The sequence below is a fragment of the Cherax quadricarinatus genome, chromosome 43 (genome assembly GCF_038502225.1).
Source record: "Cherax quadricarinatus isolate ZL_2023a chromosome 43, ASM3850222v1, whole genome shotgun sequence".
In the NCBI taxonomy this organism is placed as follows: Eukaryota; Metazoa; Arthropoda; class Malacostraca; order Decapoda; family Parastacidae; genus Cherax; species Cherax quadricarinatus.
The window spans coordinates 3,446,598-3,459,946 of NC_091334.1; the positions used below are offsets into that span (position 1 = coordinate 3,446,598).

A 13,349-nucleotide genomic window follows, 5' to 3' on the forward strand; every position below is an offset into this window, starting at 1 on the left:
AATAATATTCTCAATGTAATTCTCTCATCTATACAGATTCACTTTTGGACAAGGGGCAGAAAGTTCTCGACTAACAGAACTTCCAGAAGAGGATGAATCTGCACTTCAAGATATTTCTAAAGACACAAATGACCAGTCTTCAGAAAAGTCATCTCTGATAAATGCTGGTACTAAGTCTCCCTCAGAGGGTCACCTCTCAAACCTTTCTCAACATAACTCTGAAAATGAAGACCCTCTAAGTGGGAGCATAAACAATGGTGAGGTGACCTATGTTAACCTTCCATATTATGAATCAACTTAGTTAAAGAGGCTGTTAATAAGCAATTTATTTGCTCAGATGTAAAAATCTGCAACAGACTGTTGGACGATGAAAATCATTGTTCAAACATTCCTCATGGTAATGTACCTAAAATTACAATTAAGTTTAATTTTAAGAATTACAAGGCTGACAAATATAGATGTATATAGTGTATACATAGATGTATATAGTGATTACTTGGTGTTCGTTCATGCATTATAATTAATAAAGTAATTCTGGGCTACAATTTGTAAATGATGAACATGCATTGCTTAGTCAATCTGGTTAAACACTGTGGGGTATGGCCAGCAAATTGATGAGTAACTTCTCAAGGTCTACTAGAGACCTTGAGAAGCCATACACAGGCTTTTTATCACCAAGTATGTCTACCCATACCCACATCTGACTCAGTTGTATATCAAAGATATCTGCTGTACTAAATTTAGGGTATATTTATACTTATACTATATCAGAGTTGTACTTATGCACAGTGTTGGTCATGATACTGAGATACATACAGCAAATTTGTAGATCTATTGATATGTATTTTGAGAATACAGTGACCCCTCGTTTTTCGTAAATAATCCATTCCTAATTGCGAAATTGACGATTTGCGAAACCATTTTCCCTATAAGAAATAATGTAAATCCAATTAATCCGTTCCAGACACCCAAAAGTGTTAAAACAAAATAATTTTTTACATGAAATATAGATGTACATACACAGAAAACAATGAGACATGAAGAATAAAACAATAACAACATGACACTTACCTTTATTGAAGATTCTTCTTAGTGTATGGAAGACGGGAGGAGGGGAGAGGATGGAGAAATTACTGTTTGGAAGGGGAATCCCTTTCCATGAAGACTTCAGGTACGCAGTCCTTTTCTGGGGTTACTTCCCTTCTTTGTTTTTTAATGCCACTAGGACCAGCTTGAGAGTCACTGCACACCTGTGGCACTAAATATCTGTCCAGAGAACTCTGTTTCTGGCATCACTTTAAAATTTTCCTAAAATGGGACAAGACATTGTCATTGTACATGTTGCCGACACAGCTTGCAACAGCTTTGTTAGGGTGATGTTCCTCCACAGATCTTTCCATCCTACTCCACATTGCACAAATCTCCATTATTACCACCCTCTACGACAATCACAACCACCATCACAACCACCATCACAACCACCCTCTACCACCATCACAACCACCCTCTACCACCATCACTACCACCCTCTACCACCATCACTACCACCTTCTACCACCATCACAACCACTACCACCCTCTACCACCATCACTACCACTCTCTACCACCATCACAACCCTGCCACCCTCTACCACCATCACAACCACTACCACCCTCTACCACCATCACAACCACCACCACCCTCTACCACCATCACAACCACTACCACCATCACAATCATTACCACCATCACTACCACCATCACAATCATTACCACCATCACTACCACCATCACAATCACTACCACCATCACAACCACTACCACCCTCTTCCACATCACAGCCACTACCATCCTCTACCACCATCACCATCACCCTCTACCACCATCACAACCACTACCAGCCTCTACCACCATCACTACCACCCTCTACCACCATCACAACCACTACCACCCTCTGCCATCATCACAACCACTATCACTACCACCACCACTTTCATATTTTTCTACAATGTTTTTCTTTAATTCTTCCGTGTTTGTCACCTTCTTTACCAAAGGGCTGGCACTAGCTCTCTTTGGGCCCATGGTGGCTTATTTCGCAGTTGCAAGCACTAAAACGGATGGAATGTTATGAAATGTATCGTATGAATGCATGGGATCATGCTCACTCGCTGATAAAAAATGGGACACTGACTGTGACTGTGTCGGGGCCACTCGTACGCATCTGGGATGAACAACGATTCGCGAGTCAATATTTTGATGAAAAAACATTATGATTTTCGAAAATTGCAACTTCCGATGCTTACAAAAAACGAGGGTCCACTGTATTATAAACAATGAAAGGGGCAGATTATATATTTAGTGCATTACACTGTATTAATATGCACAGTATATTATAGATAAGCAAGACGTGCAGTGGTTGGGTATCTATGGTTGAAACATTTCTCATACATAGTTGGCCTCTTTAGTCACGTACAGATGTGACTAAATATGGAGACAGCAGCAGCAGTGACGAAACAAAAATTTCCTGATCAGTCTATCAACCTTGAAGGAGCAACCTTCAAGGTTACCACTTCAAGGTTGATGAACTGATCACATCAGTACCTCACCACTGCTTCTGTTACTTCCATATTTACTAGTCACCTCTGTACTTGACTGAAGAAGCCTACTGTGTAGGCAAAATGTTTCGTCAAAGATATTCAATTGTTGCACGACTTGGTAATGTGCTTGTCAATACTGTATACCATTTTCATAAGTATACAGTATATTGTACCGGACAGACATTTTTGATAGCATTCAATGTGGAAAATGTATATAAAGCAGGGCTAGCTAATACAAATGAACAAGATGTTATACAGGTGTCAAATCATAATTATACATGGTACTATATTATTGAACACTTTATATTATATATGAAGATGAGTCATGTTTTTTTACCCATGGAAGCAAAATAGTAGCAAAAGTATATTGCCTCACTGATGGTCTTGACTTCGTCAAAATGGACTGCTGTCCACCAGATGGTCTGGCTGTCCACCAGATGGTCTGGCTGTTTCTTTGAACGTGTATGTTTATTCATCTCTGGTGCCCTTCTAATTCTTTACATCTACATATCCTACTCTGCAAGGATTGTCAGGTCTTCTTGGGAGTCCAACAGCTCTTGATTAAGTACATTGTGCCCCGTGGCCTGGTGGCAAAAACTCTCGCTTCACACGGCAAGGGTTCGGGTTCGATACTCGGCAAAGGGGTGGAAAAGATGGATGTGTTTCCTTACACCGATTGTCTGTATTTACCCATCAGTAAAATGGGTACCTGGGTGTTAGTCAACTGGTGTGGGTCAATTCCTGGGACAAAATTGACCTAATTTACCAGAAATGCTCTGCATAACAAGCGGCTTTCTGTATAGTAGTACAGTGGACCCCCGGTTAACGATATTTTTTCATTCCAGAAGTATGTTCAGGTGCCAGTACTGACCGAATTTGTTCCCATAAGGAATATTGTGAAGTAGATTAGTCCATTTCAGACCCCCAAACATACACGTACAAATGCACTTACATAAATACACTTACATAATTGGTCGCATTGGGAGGTGATCGTTAAGCGGGGGTCCACTGTATGTCATTGATATCAGCTAGGACTGTATACCTTGTACACATACTTGTAATAAATAAAGATATTATTATATTATATTACAGTAATTCATTGCCATGACATACTTGATCTACTGTCCCTACTGACTCTCCCTCTTTCACTGCAGACACTAATTTCTTAACTGACAGATTTGCTACAGTAATTGTGACACCCTTTACTCTCCTCCCATTTCCCTTCTTTTGATGTCTATAGATCAACACCACCTCATCCTCTTCTCTCTCTTAGTTCTGTGCATGGCTAAATGTCCTTATGGGATTAATGATATTCACAAATATGATGATTTGTGTACATAATTGTACAAATGATAATTTTGTTACATATAATGTTTATTTCAGTCAGATGTTAAAAACTATAATTTTTCTGAAAGTTGAATCAGACTGGTACAGTTTTTGCAAATTATTGATGTATTTTCAGTTATTATTTATAAAAGTTTTGTCTAATGTTTTTCCCACTGAATAAACTTAGGCTGCATTTTAGTTTATCTTTTTATACAGCAAAGCTGATATGCAAAATTATTTGGAAATGCAGCACCTCATTTTGCTCTGTCCAAATGAACTTTGAAAAAAATGTACTGTAAAACTTTGTACAAAGTTCTTTAGGGTAAAATAAACTTCAGATTCAAGGTTTTTCACTGAAATATTCTTGTTCATTGTGTTTTGTGTTGTATATTAGTATATTATTAGTATTAATATATTATTTCATTTGCATCTCGCAAATAAAGTAAATTTAAAGTGCAATTATATTGTATATAATTGAAAAATTCTGAAATGCTTTTGTCTTCATTTTGTTTATGTATTTTTAGTGTACATGTACATAATATGTTAATGTATCAGATATTTGATGCTTTCCTAGGCCACTGCACTTACATCTTCATGAGTATTATATCTGCTAGAAAACTGTTTACTGTACCAGTATGTACAGTACTCAAGGGAGGTAAATATTTATATTTTACTTTGAAATACCATTTATAAGGATAATCTATGATTACCAGCAGCATTCTTATTACAAGCTACACTCTCATTACCAGTCATTATCCTCATTACCATTTTACCTAATCCAAAACACTGTTGTGACTTACATTAGTAGGGGTCATATAAGGGTCATACAGTGCCTGGGAAATGAGAGGCAGTCAGAGTCAGTCCAAGGAAAGGGCATATAAGCTCACTTCCTTGGACACAAACCTTTCTTACTGGTGTCAAGCCTCCTTGAGGGAGTGCCTCTCAATATTATTATTGTTATTACAATCAAAACTGGGTGTTTAAAACACAAGGGTTATACAGTGCGCCTCTCCATACATACAGTGGAACCTCGGTTGTTGAACAGACTAGCTGTCGACAAATTGGTTTTTGAACTGATTTGTTTGATTTGGTTTTTGCACGTGGTCTTGGTTGTTGACCAACAACGCTCGGATCACAATCACCAGAGTCCACAGCATGGGTCTTGGTGAGTATAGCAACTAATGCGCATGCTGTAAACATTTTTTTGAGCTCTTGCTGTGCACCTCTTCAAGGGGGGCTCCTTGGCATGGTGAAGAGGCTCTTGGTCTCAGGAATTAGACCTGTCGGTCTCCTTCCTCAGACCGAACCTAATTACCCCCCAATCCCCTCTTCCCTATCCCATCCTTCCCTTTTCCTTTCCTCCTCCTCCCCACCCCTCCCTTTTGCCCTTCCTCTTTTTGGCCTTTGGGATTTTTTCCACAGGCACACTAGTTCATAGGTAGGGGGAAGGGTACCAGGGTCCATCCCATTCCGTTGAGGTTCTTGGCGGTGGCGTAGTTTGCCGTGGGATCTGGATCGCCTGGGATGTCCCGATCCCTCTCCAGTATCTCGGAGGGTGGCTTTGGGTGTCTTTCAGGCAACGGGTGTATCTCTGGAAGCCACCTTTCGGATTCCGAAGGAGGTATGCTTTGTGGTGGATATCCGGCCGCCCTCTCTTCTCCACCGAGGTAGCTCGGTAGATGTGAGGTTGGTATCCCGGATTGCTGGTTTACTGGCATGAAGGGTAGGGTATGGCACGGGTTCCATGCTGCATCTTTGCTGCTTGTGGTGCTGAGGTCCTCTTGGGCACGGAGGGAGATTTCTGGCCCTTTCATTCCTCCTAGGAACTATCCCTCCCTGGTCCCCTCTTTTTTTATTCTTTTTTTATTTTTATTTTCTTTTCTTCTTTCTTTTTTTTTATTAAAAACAAAAAGAAAGAAGTAACCTAACCATGGAGTCCCAAATCCATGACCCCACTACCCCCGGGCCCCTTATTGTTACCGCACCCTGTTCTGACCTCGCCTCGTCTTTTGGCCACTCTTTGAACACTCCTAAGGCCCCTGTACCTCTTGCTGGTGCTGTTTCCTCACTCGCTTCAGGTACAGGGGCTTCCACTGACTCCTTCGATTTGTCTGACCTCCGCTTTCCTTTGACTATGCTTCCGGCCTCTCCCTCTATGGTGTGACAATTTTCGAATCGCCAGCCCGTCTCATGTAGGACCGACTCTGGTCCCACTTCTAAACGCCAACGACAATCTCCTGACGATGTTGCTTTGTTACCTTCCCATTCTACTTGGAAAAGACCGACACGTCATGCACTCCCTCTCCACACTCAGTTTCGGACCACACAATGGACTAAATTCTTTACTTTACGACCGACTTCTACTGCCTATCTTTCTGACCATAGTATTGGCAAAGTGCTCCTACGCCACGTTGGTAGAGATATTTCCTTTCATGCTCTTAAGAGTGGTACGCGCATCATCACAATCCAGAATTCTACCCAAGCTCATGATCTTTCTCTACTTTCACATGTCGATACTATTCCTATCACTATCGAAAAACATCATTCCCTCAATTCTTGTAGTGGTACTGTTATTCTGCCCCATACCATAGTCCAACAGAATTTCCAGACATGTGGCAATGACATTCTCAAACAGCTGGAACTCCAAGATCTCCCAATTCTCAAGGTAGACACTTATGTTCTTCCCACCAGCGGGCGAAGACGAAACCCTTGCAATGTGGCTCGTTTAACTTTTGACAGTCGTGAACTCCCATCCTCTGTTTATGTAGCAGGACATCGGTTACAAGTTCGGAAGGCGATCCCTACACCGCAACAGTGTAGGAATTGCTGGCGATTTGGCCACCCATCAAAATATTGCAGATCTATAGCCAAATGCCCAGTCTGTGGTGCCGATGACCATTCTAATACATCTTGCAGTCGACCTCCCTCTTGCCTTAATTGTCATGAGGCTCACCCTTCGTACTATTGCCGTTGCCAGGTCTGCTTAAATGAGCGGGAAATTCGTTGCCTCAAAGAGGCAGAAGGTCTCCCTTATGCTATGGCAGTTTCTCATCTCCGCCTCCAAGGGAGACTACCCCATGTTTCTTATTCTCATGTTTCAAAACGTCCCCCCACTTCTGGGGTCCCATCTTCTGCAGCCTCCTCTGTGGTTGCCAGTCCCATAGTCACTGCTGTATCTAATTCTTTTGCTGTCCTGGGCTCAGACGTCCATACTTCAACACCTCAGTCTGTCCTCACTTCTTCGTGTTCTTCCTCACAAACCTCGGTATTGACAAGACCTCGTACAACACCTCCTCCCAATCGTCCCTCTACTTCTCAGAGGTCCAACAAATCTCCTGTAACCCCTCCTTCCCTTCATCCACCTCCACATTTTACCTTCCCGGTCTCTGTACCTAGGTCTTTCCCTTTCACTGGCTCCATTACAAGTGTGGAGGTTCATCCTCCTCCTCGTACTGTGCCTTCCTCCCCTGTCCCCTTCCAAGTTTCTTCCTCTCCTGCCACCTCCCGGGTTTCTGCGTCTTCTGTCCCCTCCCACACTTCTCCAGTTCCCTCCACCCTTTTGCCCCCCCCCCTACCTTGGTACAGTCCATTACAGCTCCGATCTTTACTCAAACTCCTCCTCCTTCCATCTCCAATATTGTCTCCCATACGACGTCTCTGAACTCTGAAACACTTGAAGTAATCTCTGAATATATTGCAGAGACCAAACCATCAATGGACATTGATCCACCCTCTGTTCCTTCTCTTTCCACTTCTCCATCTGCGCAACTCCTTTCTTCACAACGCACCGTTCCTTCGCTACTTGAATGTTTTCCTTTGCCACCGCATGTGGACTTTTCTAACCCTTCTAGTCCGTAGGTACCCTTACCTGTGGATTTCAGGTATCTTTATCATTGCCCCAATCATGGCCTATTTACAGTGGAATATTCGCGGCCTCAGGGATAATCGGGGTGAGCTTCAGATGTTGCTCTCCCAGTTTTTCCCTGTTGGTGTTTGCTTACAGGAACCAAAATTACACTCTGCCGTTATCTATCCCATCTCAGGCTATAATTTATTGTATTTTTCAGATCTTTTTCCTGATGGGACCTTTAATGAAAGTGCCCTTCTTCTACGCACTGATATTCCGTACCATCAGCTATTTGTTCGTACTTCGCTGCATTACACAGCAGCCCGTATCCTCTTGCATAGGTGGTATACACTCTGTTCTTTGTATCTCTCTCCTTCTCGGGCATTATCTATCCCGGATATTGCCTTTCTTGTTTCGTTATTACCGCCATACTTGGCGATTTTAATGCCCATCATTTCCTCTGGGGGGGGGTCTCACTGTGATTCCCGTGGCATTCAGTTAGAAGCTTTTCTTGCTACCCACCCCCTCCATGTTTTGAATACGGGTACTCACACCCATTTTGATCCTCGGGCTCATACTCTCTTGCATCGATCTCTCAGTCTGCTCTTCCTCTGCCGCATTAGACTTCACCTGGTCTGTTCTCCCGGATTTACATGACAGCAATCATTTCCCAATCATTCTTACTTCCCCTTCATATTCACCACCTCTTCGTATGCCACGCTGGCAATTTGATCAGGCAAATTGGAACCTTTACTCACAACTAACTGTTTTTAGTGAGGTTCCTTCTTCGTCCTCCATTGATGAGCTTTTACACCTCTTCTCATCCTCTGTTTTAACCGCAGCTTCTCATTCTATACCCCAAACTTCGGGCAGGCAGTCTCAGAAATGCGTGCCTTGGTGGTCTCCTGCTTGTGCTCGTGCAGTACGTTTGAAACGCGCTGCGTGGGGCAGATACCGGTACAATAGAACCACGGAGAGACTTCTTGATTTTAAGCAGAAGCGTGCAATCACTCGCCGTGTCATTCGTGACGCTAAACACATTTCTTCTCGAGATTATGTCTCCACCATCACCTCTGCTTCCTCTATGAGTGCAGTCTGGAAAAAGTACGAAAACTGAGTGGCAAATATTCTCCTGACCCGGCTCCTGTTCTGCGGGTTGCCGGTGTTGATATAGCAAACCCACTAGATGTTGCCAATGAAATTGGCAATCATCTGGTTTGTATTTCTCAGGGGCTCCATCTATGCCCCTCGTTTCTTTCCTCAAAGTCTGCCAGAGAGTTAGCACCCTTGGACTTTTCTTCTCTCAGAGAAGAACAGTATAATGTGCCTTTTACACTTCAGGAACTGGAGGCAACACTCTCAGCCTGTTGATCATCGGCAGCTGGGCCCGACGACATTCATATTTGTATGCTACAACATTTACATCAGTCAGCCCTTACAGTCCTATTACGCCTTTTCAATCTTATTTGGTCACAAGGAGTTCTTCCACAGCTGTGGAAATCTGCCATTGTTCTCTCTTTCCCCAAACCGGGTACTACGGGACATGAAGCCTCCCACTATCGTCCCATTGCTCTTACCAGTGCAGTTTGTAAAGTGATGGAACGTCTGGTAAATCGACGTTTAATGTGGTATTTAGAGACACACAACAGTCTCTCCACTAGTCAATATGGCTTTTGTAAGGGCCGTTCTACCATAGACCCCTTACTACGCTTGGATACGTATGTTCATAATGCCTTTGTGAATAACCACTCAGTTATTGCCATATTTTTTGACCTTGAGAAGGCATATGACACAACTTGGAGGTATAATATTTTGGCCCAAGCCCACTCCTTAGGCCTTCGAGGCAATCTACCATCCTTTCTTAAGAACTTTTTAGCTGACAAACATTTCCGTGCTCGGGTTAATAATGTGCTCTCCCCGGACTTTATCCAAGCTGAAGGTGTTCCCCAGGGATGTGTTCTGAGCACAACACTTTTTCTCCTTGGTATTAATGATTTGGCCTCTAGTCTTCCATCCAATATTTGGTCATCACTCTATGTTGATGACTTCGCTATTGCCTGTGCAGGCTCTGACTGTCACCTCATTACAGTTTCTCTCCAGCATGTGGTCGACCATGTTTCCAATTGGGCCACCACACATGGGTTTAAATTTTCCAGTACCAAAACTCACCAAATTACTTTCACTAGAAGCTCTGTTATCTCCGATCATCCTTTATACCTTTATCGCACCCGTATCCCTGAACATGATACAGTCAGGTTTCTAGGCCTCCTCTTTGACCGCAGGTTATCCTGGAAACCTCACATTACCTCTCTGAAGACAACTTGTCACAGCCGGCTGAACCTTCTTAAAACCCTTGCTCATCTTTCATGGGGAGCTGATCGTCAAACTCTCCTTTGCCTACATTCCACCCTCATTTTATCGAAACTTGACTATGGTGACTAGATCTATTCAACTGCCTCTCCTGCTACTCTGTCTAGCCTCAACCCTATTCATCACCAAGGATTATGTTTATGCCTTGGTGCTTTTCGCTCTTCCCTTGCTGAGAGCCTCTATGCAAAAGCGAACGTTCCATCCTTATCCGATCGCCGTGATGCCCATTGCCTTCGCTACTATGTACGCTCTCATGATCTCCGCAATCCTTCCATTTATAGAATGGTCACCGATATTAGTAGACATTCTTTATTTGTTCGCCGCCCCTGTTTGCTCCGTCCCTTCTCTCTTCGCCTACATTCGCTCTTGTCTTCTCTTCAATTTCCACCTTTCTATGTTCATGTAGCATCTCACTTTTCCCTACCTCCCTGGGAAGTTCCAGCTGTTCGAGTCTGTTCTTTCTCACTCCCTTGCTCGAAAGCCCAATTGTCTACGGTAGCTTCCCGCTCTCTTTTTCTTGACCACTTTCACTCTCATTCTCATGCCATTGCAGTGTACACAGATGGCTCCAAGTCTTCTGACGGCGTAGGATTTGCAGCAGTGTTTCCAGACAGCGTCGTACAAGGGCATTTACTATCTTCAGCTAGTATCTTTACTGCTGAATTGTATGCCATTCTTGCAGCACTTATCCGTATTGCATCAATGCCTGTGTCATCATTTGTGGTTGTCTCAGACTTCCTTAGTGCTTTACAGGCTATACAGAAATTTGATACACCTCACCCCTTAGTCCTCCGTATCCAACTTTGGCTACGCCGCATCTCTACCAACCATAAAGATATTGTTTTTTGTTGGGTCCCTGGTCTTGTTGACGTACAGGGCAATGAACAGGCAGACACTGCTGTGCGGTCAGCAGTACATGACCTATCAGTTTCATATAGAGGTGTTGCATTTATGGACTATTTTGCTGCAATAGCTACCCACCTTCACACCCGTTGGCAACAACGTTGGTCTACTCTACTCGGTAACAAACATCAATCTATTAAACCAAGTATAGGTTACTGGCCGTCTTCTTGTCACCAGTGCCGAGGTTGGGAGACTACTCTCTCCCGTCTCCGCATTGGCCATACTCATCTTACTCATGGATATCTCATGGAGAGGTGCCCTGCTCCTCTCTGTGGGAATTGTCAGGTTCCATTATCGGTCAGCCACATTCCGTTAGACTGCCCACTTTATCAACGAGCACGCAGAATTTACCTCCAACGTCGTCTTCGCTCCGCTGCTCTCTCTTTACCTTCCCTTCTCGCTGATGGACCCACCTTTCATCTGTACTCTCTCATTGACTTTTTGACAACAACTGACTTACTTCACAAACTCTGATGATACCTTCAGCCCTTTCTACCTCAATCTCTTCCTATCCTCTACCCTGCACTATCCCCTGCCCCGCTGTTTTCTGTAACCTACTGATCGCCCCTCCCCCCTTCTGCCGCCCAATACCCTCGCTTCCTTTCTTACCCTGCAGCGCTGTATAGCCCTTGTGACTTAGCGCTTCTTTTTGATTATAATAATAATAATCTTGCTGTGCATCTTGTGAAGGCAATGAAACTGAAAGTACGAAATTTGATGGGAAACTTATGGAATTATGGTACTGTATCACGAAGTTTGCTGCCTCTGCGGTATTTATGCATCAGCGATTTTGCCGACTTTGTGCCCTATTTTGGGCAAATTCCATTATTCCAATCGACCAAAGTCATAGCTATTTCACTAGAACTCCTCTTAGTCTATCAGTTGAGTACAAGAAACTGAGCATTTACCTATTTCAACTACCTAATTAAGTGATCTGAATTTACTAATTTGGCCAGTTTCACACAAAATTCAAGAAAAGCCAGTTTCAAAATAGTGTCAACCATAAATGATGCAGACATTCCTGGCACTAAAATAACATTTTATCTGTTCATTAATCACATCTCAAGGCCCCTCTTATATTACTCTTGCTTTTCATTTTGATTTTTATTCACACAAAAAAATAGAACAGTTACTGTTATTCAGACTACTGCATAATTGTGTAAATAATAGCACATTCGTGAATGCACATTAGACCCAATAGTTGATGTATATTGGACTTGTGATATTTGTTTACTCTTGAACATTGGCAAAAACTGAATATTTCTGCTAATTTGAGCTCAACTTCAAGCTACTTTTAGTCTTTAAACCATTGAAACTCATCTCTATTTGTGTAATATATCTTCATTCTATCAAATGAGACCAAGAAAATGAGAATACAACAATAAATACCATACAAAAATACACCACAAAGTCGCTGTATTAAACCAAAAATATGGTCGCAGTTTTTTTCCTCATTATGCACTGTGTGCTGCAGGATTTTTTTTATACTGTGCACACTGACACTGCAGACCCATTGTCTCACATGTAGGCCTACCTGCTCTCTCCCGCAAGATTTGAAGCCGCTAAAATTTGCCAATAGCTCTCCTCAGACGGTTAAGAGGCAGTTAAATTTTCATTTACTGTAGTATTTCAGTTAAATTTTCATTTACGGTAGTATTCATTTTTACAGTTTCTCTCTGCTGTATAATTTTGTACATTGTTTTGCATACATGTACTAGTTAGAACATTATTATTAATAAATTTATACATTGTCATTATTGGTCTAGAATGGATTAATTCTATTTACATTATTATTTATGGGAAAAATTGGTTTAGTTGTCAAACCGACATCTGGAACGAATAAAGTATGACAACCAAGGTTCCGCTGTACAATAATTCTGGCTAAAACATGTATCCTCAGAATCATTGTACAATCTTGTACTGATTTTCCTGAATAAAGCTTATCTTTTTTTGGTGATTTATATGGGAAATTTTTGTCCTTTACGTGTAGGTGTATATACATTTTATCTATTAAAGGGGTGAAACCATTTAAAAAATAAAATTATTTTGAATACAGAAATTTCTTTACAAAAAATCTTCTAGTGCCAGCCCTATAGTAAAGATTGTGAGAAACATATAATTTAAGAAAAAGTTTGTAGAAAAATATGAAAGTGGTTGTGGTAGTGCTGGTGGTAGAGGGTGATAGTGATGGTGGTAGAGGGTGGTAGTGGTGGTGGTAATGATGGTGATAGAGGGTGGTAGTGGTGGTGGTAGAGGCTGGTAGTGGTGGTGGCAGAGGCTGGTAGTGGCTGTGATGGTGGTATGGTATGATAAGGCATGGTGAGG

General features: G+C 42.3%; 1 protein-coding gene across 4 annotated transcripts in view; it reads left to right on the top strand.

Annotated features, from left to right (window-relative positions):
• Positions 1–12,985, top strand: part of LOC128694154 (vascular endothelial growth factor receptor 1) — a 598,057-nt gene extending 585,072 nt beyond the window's left edge. For all 4 annotated transcript variants that reach the window (XM_070093509.1, XM_070093512.1, XM_070093510.1 and 1 more), the window contains exon 28: positions 37–12,985. In XM_070093509.1, coding sequence (XP_069949610.1) covers positions 37–301 — 265 coding nt within the window. In that variant the 3' untranslated portion in view covers positions 302–12,985. The remainder of the gene's footprint in view (positions 1–36) is intronic.
• The last annotated feature ends 364 nt before the right edge of the window (positions 12,986–13,349 follow it).